At 44.8% G+C, this 20,733-nt stretch overlaps 1 protein-coding gene across 2 annotated transcripts in view; it reads right to left on the bottom strand.

The window, feature by feature from the left end:
* cdh4 (cadherin 4, type 1, R-cadherin (retinal)) overlaps positions 1-20,733 on the bottom strand; it is a 227,031-nt gene that overhangs the window by 62,552 nt on the left and 143,746 nt on the right. For both annotated transcript variants that reach the window (XM_034082081.2, XM_034082082.2), the window contains exons 4-5: positions 19,106-19,332; positions 11,467-11,649 (exon numbers count right to left, since the gene is read on the bottom strand). In XM_034082081.2, coding sequence (XP_033937972.1) covers positions 11,467-11,649; positions 19,106-19,332 — 410 coding nt within the window. The remainder of the gene's footprint in view (positions 1-11,466; positions 11,650-19,105; positions 19,333-20,733) is intronic.

Below are 20,733 nucleotides of genomic sequence, written 5' to 3'. Positions count from 1 at the left end.
GTCTGTGTTTGGGCTGCTGTCCATCTCTTTCTGTCTCTCACACTCCTGCACTAGCCTCCCACCAGTGCTCCCAGCGGGAGGGACACAGCGAGACGAGCAAGCGTCTCCACCCGAGGACCAGTCTGCTCTGGTCCCGACACTGTTATTCTTCTCTACTTTCAAACGGGGTCAAATTAACCCTTGGAGTTCCTGAGGTTACCTGAGGTAAGACTTCTTTGAGGTGGATTTGGATTTAAGGATAATAGAGTGGGACTTTTTTTTTAGCTACACGATTTCGAGGGAACAACACTGAAAGCTTTTGGCTGATGTTTTCCCATCCTCCAGAGGAGCTATTTTAATGAGATGTATAAGAGGAAAAGACAATCCAGTTAGAGGTGAGTGTGAAAAGAGGGAAGAAGCTTAGAAGGCAACATCTTGGAAAGCGGAGGCATCCTCAAAAATATCTCTTTTAATGAACACCGCCTTTTAAATGCCCGCAGTATTTTCAATACATAACCTTCGAATGAAAGTGTGTTCTCTTTATGAAAACAATTAGTCTTAAATCCTCATATGGATCACAGATATCTGTTGACCGCTTTCCGTCTCTTCCCTTTAACTCGAATAACCTCCAACTCCATCCCGTCTGTCATTCGTCGTTACGAAGAATACAGAAAGAAATTCCATCGCTTTTACATTTTGTATCTGTCTTATCTAAATAGATTAGATGTCTTCTCCAGCGTGCGTGCAGACACCTCCCTGCCGGCACCTCAGACCATTAACTAGACAGAGGAATGAAATGTGGGATCGGAAAAAGAGGGCAATTAGAAGGAGAACAAATATTAATGGAAGTTAAGAAGTGACTCACAAACCCAATTACAGCATTAGCAGGCACTTCAGATGAGCTCTGCGAGAGCCCTGCTGAAACATACCAGCGGTCTCTCTGCATTAACAATGGCATTAATTCCCCTGATTCACAGCGTGGGGAGAACAATAGAGCAAATACAGCCATTCTCTGCTCTATAAATAGATTCAGCGATAGGGAATGGAGGAGGCGGAGGCCGGCGTTCTCGTCTTACTCGCCCAAAACTCGTCGCAGACCCCTGGAGCGCCTCAACTCGTTAAATAGCACCATTCTCCTGCTCTACCCAAAGGCTCACCAACACACGGAAGATAGGTAAACCACCGGTCTACCGTGGACAGAGAAATGTCCCACAATGTAATTACAGTGGAGACATGGTGGGCTGCTGGAAGGCTGACTAAAGGGAAAGACAGCGGCATCAAGAGAGATATGAAGGGCGGGGCGGCGAGGAGCTTTCTGCAGCTCTGGCACTTTCTCTCTCCCCCTACCGGTATTGTCAAATTGCATCCTTCAAACGAAGCTGCTGCCACAGCCTCCCATCGGGGACACGCGGCCCTGACAGCGTGGCCAATCAGCAGCAGCCTGAGGCCAGTTGAAAGCCCTTCTGGTGTGCCTAAGGCGAGCGGGGTCCAACCAATCAGTTGGAGGCCAGGCTTGAAAGAAGGGCCATGCTTGGCTCGGGGAGCGTTCGAAGGCTGCCAATGAGAGTCCAGAGGGGAGCTGGAGAGGCTCGGGGGGAGGCTGCCAGAGGGGTCAGAGTGGAGGGGGCAGACTGACAGTTATTTAGTGAGAGGCTGAGCTGTGTGTCACTCACAGCAGCACACAGCCTTTGTACTGCGGGGCTGGCTCTAATGGGACTGTCACTTTCTAATTGTCCGACTGGGGATGTTCGAGAATGACGAACACGCTCAAATACAGAGACAACAGAAAGGCACAAACAAAAAGTGCAAGGATGCATTGCATACACACAGACACTCTTTTTATGCTGAAAGAGAATTGGGTTCGTGGCTGAGATGTACTACCTTGAACACTCAGCTAAGGCCCGAGGCTACTTTATATAATACACCTGGTAGGTTCCACTATGGGTGCATAATATCTAGATATATTTGCTTTAGGCCATAATTGCTGTCCACTACTCTCTAACGTTGTCTGACAGCTTTGTTGGTGCCGGGCAGGTAGTGCAGTGGGCTTTTCGCTGGAGGCTGCTGGCGTCGGCTGGAAAGGAAGTTAATGAGAGAGCTGAAAGTAAAAGTTCGTGGGCCATAAAACTGAAACGGAGAGATAAAACATCTTTACATTTCTGTAGAGCTGGGGGAACCGGCCGAGAACAAAAGCTACTGTTTTTCAAATTGCTGAGTCATTTATTCCAAGGTTGTTATTAAGGAACGGTGGGATGACATTATCTCAATGCTTACAAACGGTCCAGTTTTACCGTTACTAAAAGAGATGTTAAACAGTAGCATGAAAGCCTCTTCTGGTAGTCGCAGTTACAGAATCTGACCAACCCTTATTACGGCCTCATTTCAAGGCTAACTGACTGTATGTACTTTGCACCTCTCCTGAGTGGAGTCTTCTGACCCAAAGCATGTTCTGAACAGTGAGTATGAACGGCTACCATCTAATCGGAGATACAGGGTCCCACCATTCAATACAGTCAGACTGAAGCAATCGTTTGAGCATCAGTCAATCCTCACAGTGAACACAGAGCTGACCCCAGATCAGATGCAGCTGAAGGCTCTTTGAGCAGCTTTTCTCTCACTCATTGTGCCGTTATGTTAAATGTTTGTTGTTTGCGTTTCATGTATTTGTGTCTGGGTATTTGTCTGTTGATGTTGGACGTGGAGCTGCTGTGAGTGACGCAAGTCAAACTTCAGACCAATCCGAAAAATAAAGTAATATCGTATTTATCTCTCTCACACCGTCTGTGCTGCAGCACCTCTTTTCACCCTGTGTCTGAAACCAGAGCCCAGGCTGCTCCGATTGGTTTGCTGGACAGCTTTGTCGTGATTGGTCCACCGCTTAGAGATGCCTATCACGTACAATGTATTGGAGTGCTAGCCAATAGCATAGAAGCAACTTCGAGAGTTTAGCCTTTGCAGAATATTGACATGCTCAAAACCGCAGCTTGAAACTTTTCGTTACAGTTTGTGTTTCAATCATCAGTGTTTATTCGACCGCTCTTCTCTTTCTTTAGACTCAAGTCGTTTCTTAGGATTTGTGCATACCTTCACCTGCTTACCCGTGAATTGAAGGAGATTAAAACGTTTATTTCAATAGTCTGTTTTTGAGTCTTGCAATTGGGTCATGTGTCTGCTGGTGCTGCCGTGAACCCGATCCAAGGTCAGAATCATCAAAAGGACGAAGAAATAAAATCAATCATTTGCTCGAGCTGAAAACCGCACCTTGCTTTCCCGACCGCTACAGAGGTTGTACTCTTGTTGTAGTTTTAGTGAGACAGTACTTCATCAGGAACAAGTCAAATATGTGGGACGAGATTAAAGGAAACTTTATTCCTGGAGACCTTGTTGTTTTCGTGGATGAGTCGGCAATAAGAAGCTCCTGGATTCTGGGACACGCTCTGAGCATCGTGAGGGGTGTCCCGATTCAAACCAGAAACAGACACGTGAACACTCGGTCTGCTTGTGGAAGCTGACAGCTTAACTGACAGAAAGACGCTGCACTTAGACTTGATGAACGACGCTTAGCTGAGACGTTATGACTAACAGATTGCATGAACGCGAGCTAAGTGGCTCTATTGGCATTAAGTGCTATCTTATAATAACTTACAGACTGAATCGAGTCATTTTGAGGCGCTGTAAAGGCTAATTAAATGATAATCTTTACCTTCTGTCAATACACGGGGGAAATGATTTGTTCATATTGTACAGCGGAGTCATGACGATTGGGCTGGTTTAGTACGGCATACCGTTTCGCCTTTTTTCTGTTTGATTTCATTGTGACAGAATTATACACCGAGTCCCCCGCGTGTACATACTGCAGAAATGTGGGCAAAACACCTGAGAAGAAGAAGCTCTTGGACGGAGACAACTGAACCAGAGGAGCGAATCGCAGCCGAATCTGAACAGCTTGAACCCAATGAGTCAAACTCCCCATGACACAACACGTTCACACCTTTGAGTGGAAGCGCAGACATCTTGTAAGTTCTGTCAACATGTCCTGCTCAAGACTTTCCCCTCGCTGAAGATGAACAGTGTTAACACGGGGTAATATGACTCCTGATAGCACTTCCCTTATGGACCAGTCATATCATTCTATATTTGAAAGCACGACTTAAAAACTATTGAGACAGAACATCACCCAGCGGGAGCAATTTGGGGTGAAGTGTCTCAGGGACACAACGACATGCTGGCTGCAGCGGGACTCAAACTTACTATCCCCTGATTCGGAGTCCAGCACACTAACCACTGAGCCACAGCCTCCCTACATAACCCACCTGTTTAAACTGGCCTCCTCACTCTAAAGCACATTCAACCTGATATCACAGACCCCCCTCTCACTCCGTCGCTCCACTCTCGTGTCCTGCCTGTTTGATGCTGCTGTCGGTTCGATTCATTCGTGTTCCGTTTTTGTTTTAGCTGTTTTCACTTTTAAATGCCCTGTTAGGCGACCGTGGGTGTCCTGAAAGGCGCCTCGAAATAAAACGTATTATTATTATTATTATTATTATTACATACTACCATATGAAAGAGTAACAGCTCCCTGCGAATCGATTTGTTTAATCAGACAACAGATGATTTTGAGTAAATAACTACCTGCCGCAAAAAGCGCTTGTTTTCAGTTTATTCGTCTATTTTTCATCAGGATTACAAAGAAATGACAGGTTTGAATTTCATTAAACTCGGAGGAGCATGCTCCGAGAAAGTAGCCGTTACATGTTGGAGCTTTTGCTTGACTTTGCTTAATGTCTTTTGTAGGTGCCATAACACTACTTAGACTGCACTGTAACTTTTATCCATGTATTTTTTCTTAATGTCTTTCATTTTTAGTTTTTCTTTTAATGTTTCTTTTATTATCTTTTACTGTTTTTAAATGCCTTTGTCTGAATGTCTTTCATTTTTGTAAAGCACCTTGCATTGCCTGGTGCTGAAAGGTGCTATATAAATAAACTTGCCTTGCCTTGCCTTACTTAGCTGAAGTTCATTATTTGTATTATTATTATTATTATTATTTACGTCACCTTTATTTGCTTGTTGAGCCCTTCCGGTAATCGTCACATGGGTGTGGTTTGGTTTATAAGTCACCGGTTTGATGTCGAGTGCGCACGGCAGAGGGTGAGCTTGTGCTGTCCTTTTTTCTGTTGACCGTTTTGTCCATAGTTACTATGTTTTGATTTTGTTTATTAAATATCCTTAAAGCTATATTGCTTCAACGTGGACTTTCTTTTAGAAAACGCGTCACAGTTTAAAGCCAAGTTTAGCCTCTCGGCGACTCAAATGTAACCGGGGATTGAGCCGCCACATCATTATTGAACAGAGAACATGCATGAAATACATTCATCTCAAAAAGAGAAGATACGATGTAAGCACGATTTGAGCTAATAGCTATTTCCATGCACTCCTCTGGCACCAAGCAACCAACACTTAAAACACAGGTACCACGCATGCATCATTTGACATGTACGATCATGCCTTAGCTGTTTGTCCAGCACTTCCATCACTGCTTCCTTCAGAAGAGGAATGTGAGTACCATTGCTTTCTAAGCGTATAAGTCATTGATGGAAAAACCTTTATTATTCGGCCGAAGACTTTTACTAAGTGTGGATACATTTTGTCTTGAATAATGTAATCACATTATTCAAGACAAAATGTATCCACACTTAAAGTTGATTAACTGTACTGGTGTTCTTTTTGGGCTACTACCCGGAAACACCCATACACAAGTGTACACACACGTGCAGCCACACACACAAACTGGACACGAGGGCACAATGAATTTCAATGCACAAGGGACGCAATAAAACCGCAGAGAAAACAAGCCGATCCAAAAAGCATTTTACAAGCTCATTATAAGCTGTAATGAAATACACGGTGCAATATGAGGTTGTAAATAAACCTGTGTGTTCATGTTGCGAACCAAGCAGTGCAGACATTACAAGATCATTGAGCTAACGTGCTCCCACACACACACACACGGTATATCACACACATTAAGCCACACAATAAAACCAATAAAGCTGTTTCTTAAGGGGCGGTGGTGGCGAAGTCCATAGGGACTTGGCTTGGGAACTGGAAGGTCACCAGTTCAAGTCCCCGAAAGACCAAGTGCTACCGAGGTGTCCCTGAGCAAGGCACCGTTCCCCACATTGCTCCCCGGGCGCCGTTCAAAATGGCAGCACACTGCTCCTAACACTAGGATGGGTCAAATGCAAAGAAATAATTTCCCCATGAGGGATTAATAAAAGTTCATCTTAAGTAAGTAGCAAGTCTGTGCAAAGTTGACTTGAGAGGTGACAAACTTAAACATTTGTTCGCTTTTGATACGAATCCCTCTAAATGTGGAGCCCCCGGATATCGTGTCTGTGATGCATTCAACACGGCATCGCACCTTCTTATATTACCCATAAGCACAACCACAATGAGCTATTCAAAAATAACGAGGTGAACCAAATCACTTTAATCGGCCGGTTCACCCGTTCACCTTGATTTTTCTACCAGAATGTGAATGTATGATAAAGACTATATTACACATATCATTACGGTTCCATCGAGCTCCATGGAAAAGACATGGGGTCCTGCGGAGACCAGAAGAAACTGCAGACACAGACTTTTGTCTTGCAGCAGGCTTTGGAATCATTTAATAGTAAAATATCTATCCACAGCGGGCTCAATTATTTTCAGCTCGTACAGTAGTGTCCTAACCGTGGGTCAGAGAGGGAGCCAGTGTTGGAGGCCTGGGTAGATGAAAGGAGGGCCTCTTCTCTGCTGTATTCAGACTGCTGTCCATCGGCTGTGCCTCATTGGCCCCGGCGTAGGTGCTGCAGGACACGGTCCAGATGACAATGCCACAAATGGCCTGAAACTAATGTTGGCCTCGCTCACCCTGCAGATTTACCCAAAGACTTTCTGTCTTCTCTTTTCTTTTTTTCCATCTCAGCCTGTCCCCCTTCTCCCTTTTCCATTCCCCCTTCCCCGCTGTGGAGTTTCTCAACATAAGTAGTTGACGCCATCTACATCAGAATCCATTTAAGTCTAGCTCTCCATTTCCGCCGCACTTGCATCCGTCATGTCAAATAGCGTGACAGGGAAAGCTTCGACGCACATTGCATTTGAGCACAACAGTAAATCAATGGCATCAAAGCTGCGCCACTTGTGGTTTGTCACGACTGAATTGCACATGTCAAGGTGAACATGCAGGGACTGGCTGAGACAGAGCTTCTTTGTTTTCTTTCTTGGGAGGAAGTGAAATTAGCTTTCAGTCTGAACCAGAGTATTTTCACGTGAGCGGTGATGACGATGGTGGCGCCATAATACGCTGGCACCTCAATAGCGCTATAAATATGACATAATGACAACGAATGAATTAATGAAAGCTTTATGATCATATGAATTAATATTTACAATTAAATCAGCAGAGACTTTCTTTTGTATGTGGAATTGGATTTGCCCAGGATTATTGAAACACCCTATGGCGGCAGAGCCACATTAGCCTCTCCTTTATGCTCCGTGACATGCTGGCTGCTCTTTCTCCACGAGCAGTGAATCAAAGAGAAACAGCACCACCGCTCATCGGGCCCACCGTTTCAGCCTTTTGATGCTTGCTAATTACACTTCGAGGGTTAATTGGCTTTTTTCAAACCCGGAGAACCCGCCTGTTTGATGGCTGGAGTGTGGCAGCACAGGTGAAGATAACTCAAAGAGGTTACCGCGGCACAGGAGAGATGCTGTGTCCGAACATGAAATGCAAAAGGTTGTTCGTGGTCACTTCGGAGAGCAGGCAGGAAGAGCACGAGATCCCCCCCGACGTCTCCTCGGCAGAGTGGAGAGTTGTGTTGCGGAGAGACAGCATGAGTCACAACCCCCATGGTGCACTGCTTCCAGCTACGACTGAGGGCTGCCTTAGACACACCTATATTGTGCTCATATACAGTAGCGCTGGAACACACACACACACACACACACACACACACACACACACACACACACACACACACACACACACACACACACACACACACACACACACACACACACACACACACACACACACACACACACACACACACACACACACACACACACACACACACACACAGGAAGCCCTTGAGGTTTAATCCACCCGTCGAACCCCCGACATGTGAGAGGGGGGATGAAAGAGGGTCCATTTCTCCAGCAGGGCAGCACAATTAGGTGCCTCCCCTGACACTCCGCGGTCCGCTGTGTGCGTGTTTTGTGCGAGCTTGAGTGTTTCCTTCTTTGGTGGAAAATCTGTCCTCTTGCCGACACATTGGTGAAAGGCGATTTCCGTAATCCGGGAGTGTAAGCCTCGCTGTACAAATGGGCGTAAGGGACTTTGTGTGTGTGTGTCAGTGTTTATGTGTGTGTGAGAAATGCCAGCAGAAAGCGGCACGTCCGTCTGGGCGTCTGATAAGAGGCGTCGAGCGAGGAGAGGAGCAGCACGCAGCTCAGTGCGATGCCTGCACGGGAAACTTGCTTTAGATTCTTCTTACTTCTAATGTTTGCTGTTATCCGCCGGTTACATACACGCATGCTGGTTCTTCTTTATTGTGAGCATTGTGAATAATCTGCAGGGCAACATTAAATCCCTTTAACACCCTTTTAAAATATTCATATGTACTTATATGTAGTTACTGTCAGAATACTACTACATCCTTTTAAGTCCTTTTCAGTAAGAATGAATTATTTATTGCAGTCTATACATTTTAATTATGGCTGTCGAATATGCATCCAGTTCTTTGATATGTTTCCCTGTGTGCTGTATCTTCATAATTCATTGTATAATTCAGGGGGGGAAATGATGTTGGAATGCTATAATCTAAATCCCTATTGACTACCTTCCCGACGTTTGATGACAATGACTATTTGTACTATAAATAGTGCAGACTTTCCACGGTATCGCCATTTAGTTTCTCTTTGCTGCTCTTTCCATTGAGACTGGCAGAGCAGACAAGGGGTGTTTCTCAATCTCGAGTAAAGCTGCTCCAGAGCCACTATTTCAAGCATACTACGCCACCAAAGTACTGTTCCAATGTCCAGCATACTTGGAACTCTACCGAGCCCGGCGTACTTCGTTTGGAGACATGTGTAGACTCCGCGGTCTTAAAATCCCCACAATGCTTTGCGCACGGACCAATTTCTCCAAATCTGTGGCGGAAAATGTAAGGCGGGGCCTCTCTTATGACGCACACCTGCACACTTGCCCGCCTGTTCCATTCTTCGTTTTCCCGAGGCTAGGAAGAATTCTTGCCTCGCTTCTGAAGCAAGACGCTCGGAAGACATGCGCTAGCAAGCAAGCGCACTCGACATTGAGAAACCCCCAGAGGTATTCATATTCAGGCAGCTAATGAAGGCCAAGTGAGTGTCTCACTGGAGGTAATCTTGAATCTCCACAGTGATGAAGCTTCATAGGATGTAACAGATTCCCGCAGTGATTCTGCCCAGGAACCTTTCTCACATCCTTTCTTAGTCCAAGCATCAGAACCAACATTTCATTCATTGCTAAGGTAGGACATTCAGGTTGTTCTACTTTTCATTACAGTACAAGAAGTCTGTATCTTGAGATGATATTACTACAAGGCTTTAAACGTTCAGACTGCGTTTAAATGGACATGAATAAATCGTTTTTGATCATGTCTTCAGAGTGTCCCATTGATGTGTCCGCACATGTAAGCACCACATCCTACTTTCAGAAAACAGGAGAAGCCATGTTTATGCAAAACCTGAATTTGATTGCCTCAGTACTCTGCGAGAAACCAATAATCATCATCATCATCATCATCAGCACCATCGTCACTACTGTCATACTAACAAGCAGTCTCTATTGTTCATCATTATAATAATATAGTACAATAACACATTGTTGTTGGTGACTTCATAAATACACAGATAGTGACTTTTTCATCTGTAACTTGTAATGTAGTGACAGGGAATATACCGACTGAACGTGAACAAGTTAAATTGTAAAATATGTATGTTTTTCTCATTGTATCCCCTTTAGGTCTCATCTGTTTTGTAAATGACACCCTGTTCAAAAACCCCTCCTCTCTCAGAGGAGTGAAGATGGATAAGTGTAACCTATCTCTTCTTTATCTACAGAATAAATGCATACGAAATGCCATGAGAAAAAAAAAAAAGATTTAACTAGATGTTTTTAATTGTATGTATTGGATCATAATCCCGTGTAAACTGTCCATCGACACTGTTCATACACTTAACCCCTTGAATACTGTTAAAGGTGGGGTCGGTCATTTTGGAGAAACCTGCTCGAGTGCGCTAGAATTAGAAAATACACAGCCGGATGAAATCTGCCACTTCCTTACAGAGCCCCTCCTCCAACACACACATGACCAATGAGGGCACGAGATAAGTGTGTGCCCCGATGGAAGGCTGACAGGCAGGTAGGCCATCCAATCCGTTTAGCCGGGCCGGCTCAGATGATTGGTCGTGCTCTTTACAGCGCCACGGCTTCCACAGATGACATTTTTAATGGATTTTGTGTCAAAGCACTTCAGATATTCATTGCTATCGGATGTTAAGAGCATTCCATGGAATATAACAAAAAGTGTATCTCGAGCCGGTTTCTCAAACGTACCTACCCCACCTTTAAGGCATGAATACTTCTTCTAATACTTAATGTATTGATATGTGCACATATTAATATAACACCATTAGCATCTTTCATAGCAAATCAAACAAATATAGTTTGATAACGAAAACACTAAAGCATTTTTCAACACTTTTCGGACGTGTAATAGCTAAAGTTGTTTATTGCTATCAGACAATGATACTACAGATTATTCAATTATTATTTAAATATTTCGTTTAGTTATTGCATTCATTTGTATAGTACTGTATCATGTCTGTATCATCTTTTGTTTCATTTGTATTTTCTTTGGTTCTACACGCTCGAAAAATAAATAAATAAATAAATAAATAAATCTGTAAAAGTGTTTTGTCGCCCCAGCCTCCAAACAATATGGATGCCATGATCACCCATCAATTCAGATCTCCGAATGGATGCACTGTGATGGGAAAAGCACTTAAGCCAGCGTTATTAGCAGGAGCAGGAACACCACACTGAGAGAGAATACTCCCGTGTAATCCATAGACCTATTTTTCTGAAACAAAGCATGAAGTGCATATTTGTGTGCTTTCCAAGCGAGGACGATTTCCCCCCGTCTGTGGCACCCAGAGGCAGAGCAGACAAATCACCTGGCATCGGGACTTACATCGGAGAGCAGCGCTTTTAGCCTGCTGGGTGTGCTTGATAGAAAATAGCAGGACGTTGCGTCTCTTGGCCTCATGGTGATTATAGGACACATGACTCTTATATACCACTCTTCTCCCCTCGTGTATCTATCTTAGCAAAATCAAGTTGTAAAAGTGTCGTCATGTTTGGTGTTTGATGGAATTATTCAAACTGTCACTCACTCTGACAAGCATGTGAGGGAAGGGTCCTCGGGAGTTTTCAGGCACATTGATAGGCGGGATGACCCAGTCTCTCTTCTGCCGCCTCAGCCCATTGACGGAGGAGCTCCTCTGATGTTTCCGTGTGAACTTGATAACCCGGGGTTGGGAGTCCCAGGCTCTCGACAGCATTTCTTCAATGCCAACCTGGAAAGAGAAACATAAACATTTAATAAGGTGCTCCATCTCGCATGTTATTATATTGCTGCGACAGGTTGGACGATGAAGCTATAAAGTGTTGAAATACATTCCCTCTTCTTCCCTCTGCCAACATCGAAAATGTAATTCTGGATGTCACGCTGACAATGAGCCCGTTCTGGAAGAGCGACAGGGTGACAAACACGAGGATATCTTTCTGAATACGGCCGAATCACATTTCATGAGGCTTTTGGCAGGACACTCTTAAGACCTCCCCGAGGCTACATGGCTGGGTTCTGTCCACAGAGGTGCCGTGCTTTGTCTGCATCCCCCGCATAGATCTTTAGAAACAAATCGGACTTTTTTTTTTAGACTGAATATCGGAAGGAGACGTAGCTTAGCCACCGTTTCTTGACACACAGGTTTCAAACCTTGGCGTTTTTGGATCCAACAGTGACCATGGTTCAATTCTTTAGGTCAGGGGTTTTCAAAGTGTGGGAAGGTGAGCCTCCCCTCAGAGAACATAAGAACAGCCGCGCCCCCCCTCCCAATTATTATTATTGCTATAATGCAGGGTATTCAATCGCATTTCAAAGAGGTCCAGTAAGAGAACATGTCATGCTCTGTTTTCGCTGTCTACCTTCCGCCATTTAAATGACTCTCTCCTCTTCGGTGATCAAAATATAACCCTCATGAACAAGAACACACACTTTGTAAAGGTTACATTTCTAGGACGAAACACGGACTACACCCAAACAACACAGTGGTAGCGAACTGTTGGCTGCTGCGTGTGCCTCTCCCTGCCCTGCTGTACACAGAACACAAGGAAGGCCTCGCATCAGATGGAACAGCTGTTGATGAAATCCCAGTGTAACCACACGGCGAGCAGCAGAGAGAAACCAGAGACTTCTCTGCACTTTTCTTTGGATTTGGATACTTCTTATTTCTAAAGTTGAGGCACCAACTGCATCATACAGCACTGCGGCATTATGGGAAACCTTTGTGGGAACGTATGGGTGTTTTGCAATGACTCCCTCCAGCTACAGCTGCAGAGAGAAGATTGTGTTAACTCATCTTTATTGGTGAAAGGAGGGTTAGAAGGGTGTGAGGAAGACTGAGTGTTTTCCCCCATATCCTCGATGGTGTCCTCCTGTGTAAGATGGTTGTATTGCTGTAATCCACCTAATCCTATTGTTGTCTCTGCCTCCCCTGTATACACACACACACACACACACCACACACACACACAACACACACACACACACACACACCACACACACACACACACACACACACACACACACACACACACACACACACACACACACACACACACACACACACACACACACACACACACACACACACACACACACACACACACCTCTGGAAACGTCCCCATGCCAGAACAAAGGCCGGCAGTTCATCATATCAACACAGGCTACACCGGCTTCGCCTGCGAGAGAGGCAGCGTGGAAACTGCGCCTGAGCAAATGCAGGGATTACTTTCCATCTGTTTTGTTTTAACTCTTCGCTCACAGCTCCGAGGATTGGACTGTCCGGACCTCTGAGCGGTCGAGTGTTTGCAGCGGGCAGCCGACCGGGTGGACGGTTAGAGGACAGAGAGAGGAACCGGGGGACCAGATGTGTTTCCCAGATAAGATAAGTCTCGCTCTGGCTCCACTCATCCAAAACACTCGCAGGTACCAACTGGCACGTGGGTGCAGCCAGAGCCCTCCGTATGCGGCAGCGGGAATTAGTCTGTGACTCTAAAGCTGTGTTTGATCAATCGAAGCAAACAAGGGAAAACAAACATGTTTTAAAAAAAGAGAGGATGAACAACACTCTCTATGGCGGATGATGATGAATCATGAGGACTGGCGCCATGTCGGTGCATACGGACACATATCTGATGGCACTCCTACAGTAGCTCGCCCAATGACTGAGTCCGTATCAGATTTGTCTGTCTGCGGAGAAACACAATTAATGAATACTTGCTCCGTACACCAACCAGCGCTCTGACGTATGCAGCCCATCAGGCCCGACGATAACGAGGTCGAAGCATCCTATTGGTCGAGCCACAACATTCCTTTGGAAACGTTGCCAAGACAAGAAAACGAATAAGAGAGAGGGTGAGGCAGGGAGACGGCGAAAGGGAGACGTCCTTTATTGTGAGCCTGCGTGTGGATGATATCGACTGCATGTGACTGTCATTATCAAGCAGCATGCCAGGTGACAGGCTGTTGGCATGGTGACAATACCAGAATTACAAAGGGAAGAAAGAAAAAGTGGAAAAAGCTCTCCGTGGGCTGCCGTAAATCTAGATGCTTATGAAGCTTGGGAGATTTGACTGTCTGAATGTGTGTGTATGAATCCAGTTGGTGCACAGTGCTCAACCATGCCTGTGTGCACATATGGGAAATCGTGTGAGCGGCTGACCTTGATGCAGGCGAAATAATGCATCAACATATGTGGGGTGTATTTGTCTGCGTGTGTCCCAGTGTGTGTATGTGCGTGAAGACATGACAAGGAGTCGGTTAGTGTGTCCCCGATGCGCCGGCGGCTCCTGAGACCCAGAGGCGGCGGGGCCAGCTGGCAGCTGCTCCCAGGCAGGCGGCACATTGCTGGGGCATTCTTTAGGCCTGCAGCCCCCGGCCCTGGAGCCGACATCTGGAGGTTATCAGTCTGTTTGTCAGACTGAAACATTTGAAGGAGATGCTCTTTTTTTTTATGTCTTTAGTGTTGCGGTTCCCTTTGCTGGTTCGCTATGATAACGAAAAGAGATCACAGTGGTAGTCTTCAGAGGAAACGATTGTTCTCCCATGAGATCCTCTTTCAAAAAATGTAGCGAAGACATTTTTTTTTTAATTCATATAAAAAAAGTCTTCAAATTCTCATAGCTGCCATTTGCCTGTTGAGATGTGCAGCTTTCCGGAGAGGCTTGTCCACAACATCAGGCCATAATCACAGAGTCTAAGCACACCGCAGAAGTGCAGCCATCCAACCCTGCCGGTGTTGCTTTTCCACGACCAGCAGACCCCGGGGTCCTACGTTCCACCCTGCTGCCGGCCTTCTCCGTAATCTACCTTGAACAGGTGAGGCTGTTTGGGGAGAGTGCGGTAGAAATGCAAATTAAATAAGCACTAAAACCCACTCTGGCAACCAGGCGACTCCAAATCCAGTGGTGCATAACTGATGGGCTGTAAGCTGGTGGAGAAGGCAAACCAACGTGCCATGAAATCAGTACGAGTAGGAGGGCACTCAACGAGAGGCCCTACCTGTGTGGGGCGCGATAGCCGGAATACATAGAACCCGCGGAAAGGGCTCTCAGGCCAAAGATGCTCCACACTTCAATTGCTGTGGTATTGTACACTGGGAAATTAATACTAACATGAGCTGGTTGATCATTCCAAGTATGCTAATTCCTGTGAAAACAGCGCAGTGAGAAACTAAGCCAGTTATTAAAATCAAATCAATGCACTCACGGCTGATACACAACAAAGCAAGCAGAGCAAGAGAGAAAAAGCCACTGTATATTTGTGTTGATGCAATTCATCGGAGTAGAGATAAATCAAGCTTACCATTGTCACACTACGACAGTTTGTGCACACATTATCTGTCTAAATGAGCTGCAAATGGAGTCTTTTAAATACCGTGAGAGAAGACGATATCCTGAGCGGGTTCATATTCTACACTGCCACGTTGATACTGCTGACATAGGTTGTGTTAGGTTATGCAATTATGATAACCTCCAAATGACTTTCAGAACATTGTGAGGGGCTCAGATAATGTCTACTCGCCGTGTGTGTGTGTTTACCAAACTGGGTAAAACAACATACCGTACTTTTCGGACTATAAAGCGCACCTGCATATGAGCCGCAGCAGCTAAATTGTCCGTCTGTCTTGCTCTCGTTCTGTCTCTCGGTTCCACTTTTACTTTGGCGCGCGACCTGTCTCACTCTTTTCCGGCCTCCAGCTTTTCCCGCCGCTTAAAGGAGGCGGGCGCGGACCGGTCATAGAGCCCGTAGGGTTAAGGTGGTTAATTTTACCTGTAAAATCCATAGACTTAGGAGGTTCCCTAGTGGCCGTTAGCTGTACAAAAAGAATGGGGGAAAAAGTCGCGGCTTATAGTCCGAAAAGTACGGTACATGCAATCGTGTTTGTGTGCGCTGTACTTTATGTCGGTTCAGAGCTAAATAGCAACATGTTGCATGCTAACTAGGTTAACTAACTAAATATGGTAAACATTGCACTTTAGCATAGTCTTTGTGAGAAGTTTAGCTGATGTTAGTATTTCACTCCAGGAACTGCTGTGATACATATTCTTCTTGTCGCTGTTCCCAAGTAAGTATGCACCCCAGCTCACTATCGTTGTAACATATTAAGAAGATCTTAATATCAAATTATCAAAAGGTTCAATATATGCTTCCCTGGATCATTAACTTGAAGTCACCTTCAGCTTGTAGCCTACTGCTGGTGCACTCATTGATTTACAGATTCATGTTGGCAGGCATGAGAATTGTTATTGACTTTATACATTGATATTAGATATTGGTGGAATGGATTTGTACTTTTCAAACTGCATTTGAAATGTGAGACTCTTACTTTTTCTATTTGAATAGCCAACACAGCCCTTGTGAATATCCAAACATTGAAAGTGCACGGCGTAGACAAACCTGTTTGCATAGGCCGATGGGAACATATCGACATAGGGACATATTGATGACCCTATTCTGTGTTTCTGCCAGCGGTCAGTGTTTTTCATCTCAATCGTACTAACTGCAAAACTGAAGAAGCAGGACAAGAGGTCAGCAGGACACAGGAAGTCCACATGGGCTGAAACAACATGTCCTTGTGAGTGAGGGCCTTTTCTGAAAGGCTGTCAGACATTATACCGGATTACAGAGTAAACCACACTCTGCTCTGTATGAAATGACTTTCCCATTGTTATCAATGTCAAACGAAATGTTGGCTACATCTCACTAAATGTTAAGCAGCGTTCAAAATATAATAAATAATAATATAATAAAAATAAAGTCAGTCGGAGGAAAAGGGTCTGCCGCGAAACTACGATCACTTAGAAATGACATCCTTCCCACTCAAGTCATAAATAGTATAACTTAGGACAAACTGTTTTAAGGGGGATTTTTCAGTCTTGTGGAGGTTGTCACTCAATTTCACTCAATTGCTTAAAAGTCATACAGTTTTAATGATCCAGGCCCGTCAGAAAAGGAAGTATTGGACTGTATAAACGAATGAATAATCAAACTCAAAGACCAACAAAGTGCTTTCTGGTTCCACCCGGTCCCTGTATCAAATCATCCTGTAGCACACATTTCATTTTAATAATTAAATGTTTTAATGACTTTGTTCTTAATGAAACAGGAATTCATTTCATCCGTCCTCAGGGCGTACCCACAGATTGAAACTATATTTGACTTGACGCAGTACCAATTATTTATACCATCCGAGGAAAACAAGAGTAGCGTGTTGTGACAGGGACGCATGTAAACAGCGTTCAGGCAGAAACACGTACTGTACTGTACGTGTACAAGCTTGTTTTCAAATTTCCATGTGATTAGAGGAAACATATTTATTTCTTGTTCAGTTATTGAATATTTCCCCGGCTCCATGATGTGGGGAACATAATTATACAGCGAAACTACATCACCTGGACTCCGGCAGAGTGGAACATTAGCTCAATCAATGTCAATTATTTCCCAGTCTCCATTATTGCACTACCAGGAGTGGGCAGAATTGTAATCCCTACTCTGCAATTGCTTTAGCTCCATGAGTTTCAGGCTTTTTGTCATGATTAGAAACATGACTGAACATTAAGCCCAATGGCGTGCAACAAGTAGCGGAGGAAAAATGATAATGGGTGACTCGCTCCAACAAAGTGCAGCTCGGTTGTAGCGGCGGCTGTACAGTACATTCAGTACCCGGCGTGGTTTTGCAGTCTCTGTTAGCTAGCAGGGCCTCGGCAGCAAATGGAGCCATGTCTTGAATGGTCACGTACGAAGAAGCACTGCATCTTAACTACCGTGCACTCACTGTGTTAAATAATGCTCCTGATCAGATTCATTTAGGACGCTTCTTTACACGTTCTAGAACAAACAATGAAGCATAGAGGACCACAGATGCAAATGAGCTATTAGCTATAATCTGGCATATTGCATCTCTTCTCTTTGTTGAGATTAATGTTTTTGTATGCATGGTCCTTCTATATAAAAAAAAAAATCAAAAAAAAAAAAAAATCTAATCAGGAGATAACCAACTTTAGCATCAGGGCTTAAATGGTAAATGGTAAATGGACTGTACTTATATAGCGCTTTATCCAGTCTTTACGACCCCTCAAAGCGCTTTACATACTACATGTCATTCACCCATTCACACCCATTCATACAGAGCAGTACCACTTGCTCTAGGACCTAACATCCCCACACCGTCGGCCATGCCGTCGGGAGCAACTCCGGGTTAAGTATCTTGCCCAAGGATACATCGACATGTTGGCTGCACGGGCTGGGATCGGACCCACAACCTTCTGGTTGAAAGACGACCGCACTCAGTCGCCCTTAATAGCGTTTCTTACTGAATCCAAATCCAGTTTCAAATCCTATTTCCCAAGCTAAATCCTTTTGGAATATGTTAATCAATTATAATTAGGTTACGCTTCCAACACCTGCAAGTAGCTAAAGGTGAGGATCAAAAACAAGGATTTGTAAAAAAAACCTTTGATGGTTGATTAGGCAGGGAACAGTTTCAACACTGTGATTATTTAATTGGAAATGACACATTGAAGCACTAACCTCTGCACCTTATTTTCACAAGGTACTTGTTAAAATATTTAATCAGATGTGCATACATTTCTCCTCAAACTGACGTGACGTGGTCAGCTCGATCACTTCTCGAGAGGAGGGTATTCGCTGTCTTGATGATATACAGCTTTCTTCTCATGTGCCTCAGGGAGGGATTTGTTTGCATTACATTTAACAGACCCATGCATAATTATTCTTTGTACAGTAATTTATCAGGATGGTTATAAATTATCCGGCTTTTATCACTATCAAAAACATGAAAGACCATTTTTATGTTGTGAACATGAAGCCAATTCTAGAGACTTAACAAAGTTGATTTGTAGTAAAGTTCTGCATCAAATCATGTAAGCATATTCTTTGTTTAATATTGAACTGGTATCTTGTGTGAGGACTAAGTGTAGTCTTGTAGAAAACACAATATTTGCCTCTGAAATGGAGTAGAAGTATAAAGTAGCAAAGAATGGAAATACTCAAGTAAAGCCGAATTATGTAAAATATAATACTTAAGTAGATTTACACCACTAAATGTGTTTGAGTAATAATCAACCAGTCAATAAGGTGATTCAATTGTCAGTGTCACCCATAGGAAGCTATTCTTGCCCTTCCAGCTGCTTGTGTGTGCGTTTGTGTCTTCCTGAATGTGTCACCTTGCTGAGCGCTAAAGGATGAGGATGTCCAGCCAGGGTCATCTTCACCGTGGTCTCCCAGATGTGCGGGTCATGGAGCGCCCGGGCCGTCACCATGAACTCCACGGGCTCCGACAGGTTCCCCAGCTCCTGCTCGGCGTACACCGACCCATCGGGCCTCACGCCGAAGTTGGGGTCGCTGCTGATGAAGCCCACCTCCCTGCTGCGCTGGCAATCCTCGAACTTCACTGCAGAGTCAAACAGAAAGGGGAGTCAGGGCGGTTCAGAAGTAAATAGCAGCACAGTAAGATTCACTCGGCGAGGTGTTGGCAAATCCCTGACACATCTGGCAGGTTTGAGATTAACCTGCATCCATCGAGACGTATCTTGAAATATCTCATCCCATCCACTGTCGCTTTTGATTCCCCGCCTCGACGTCTTTGGCAAAACAAACTGCTTATCTGTTTCTGAACCGGAGCACACGGGGGGGAACCTAATTCTTTTTCACATCATTCTTTTTTCCCAAACGAGACGGATTGCGATGTCAGAACAGCATTTCCTTCAGCTTCTCCAGGGAAAGCATGAAGGGAAGGGCTAACGCACATTAGGCTGACTGGGCCGCCTGGGCTCCATGCTTTGCTGCCAGACTCACGAAGCAAAGACACTTGGAGGGTTCTGGCTGACTGAGACAAGAGAACGGGAGCTGTGAGGACTCACGTGTTGGGACACACACACACACACACACACACACACACACACACACACACACACACACACACACACACACACACACACACACACACACACACACACACACACACACACACACACACACACACACACACACACACACACACACACACACACACACACACACACACACACACACACACACACACACACACACACACACACATTCCTGTAAGAGTAATGTAGTGTTTGTGTGTGTGTGAGCAGTAGCGAAGCATGTTTAGGTCTAAAAGATGTGGTGTCGAGTGCATCCAAGCATATTCTCCAGTGACAGCTGACATGACTACACCATTATTAAGAAACCAACAAAGTTAGACACAACTATTTCGTAAAAGCTTTCTTTCCCTTGCCAAATGTGAGTGCCATTACCCCGTGATTCACAGCATGATGCAACGATGAGAATGACTGATGTTGTCTTTTATCCTAACACAAACACATCTTAAATGTGAACCGCACGTGCTTTGATGTTGTCTCCCAAACTCTGGCTGCTGATAACAAGACAAATTGATTTCATAAATCACCCGGGGAACGGATCGCCTGTGATGAGCTACGGCAGTGTAATTTTTCACAAAATCCAGCACGAGGAGTTCTGCACAGCAAGCTTTTTATCACGCCATCTATTTAATCTATTTCCCAGCTTCCCGACAAAAGCACCTCGCAAACAACCGGCTAATAACGCCTGCGATCTCTTCGGCCGCCGAGACTGAGCGTCACGCAAACACGCCAGCTTGCTTTCAACGTCTGAGTAATTGCACTCGTAATGGGAAGGTTGGTAAACACAGTTTTCACAATGTGTGCGTCTGCCTGCGTTGGCAGATGCAATCCATATTGTCATTAAAAACATACAGCCCATTGGAGAACAATACGCGTGTGATTGATGAGCGTTGTGTGTAAAATGA

Source organism: Pseudochaenichthys georgianus, chromosome 5 (genome assembly GCF_902827115.2).
Source record: "Pseudochaenichthys georgianus chromosome 5, fPseGeo1.2, whole genome shotgun sequence".
Classification (NCBI taxonomy): domain Eukaryota; kingdom Metazoa; phylum Chordata; class Actinopteri; order Perciformes; family Channichthyidae; genus Pseudochaenichthys; species Pseudochaenichthys georgianus.
The sequence above is the reverse complement of the archived record's forward strand: the minus strand, read 5'-3'. Positions and strand labels throughout refer to the sequence as shown.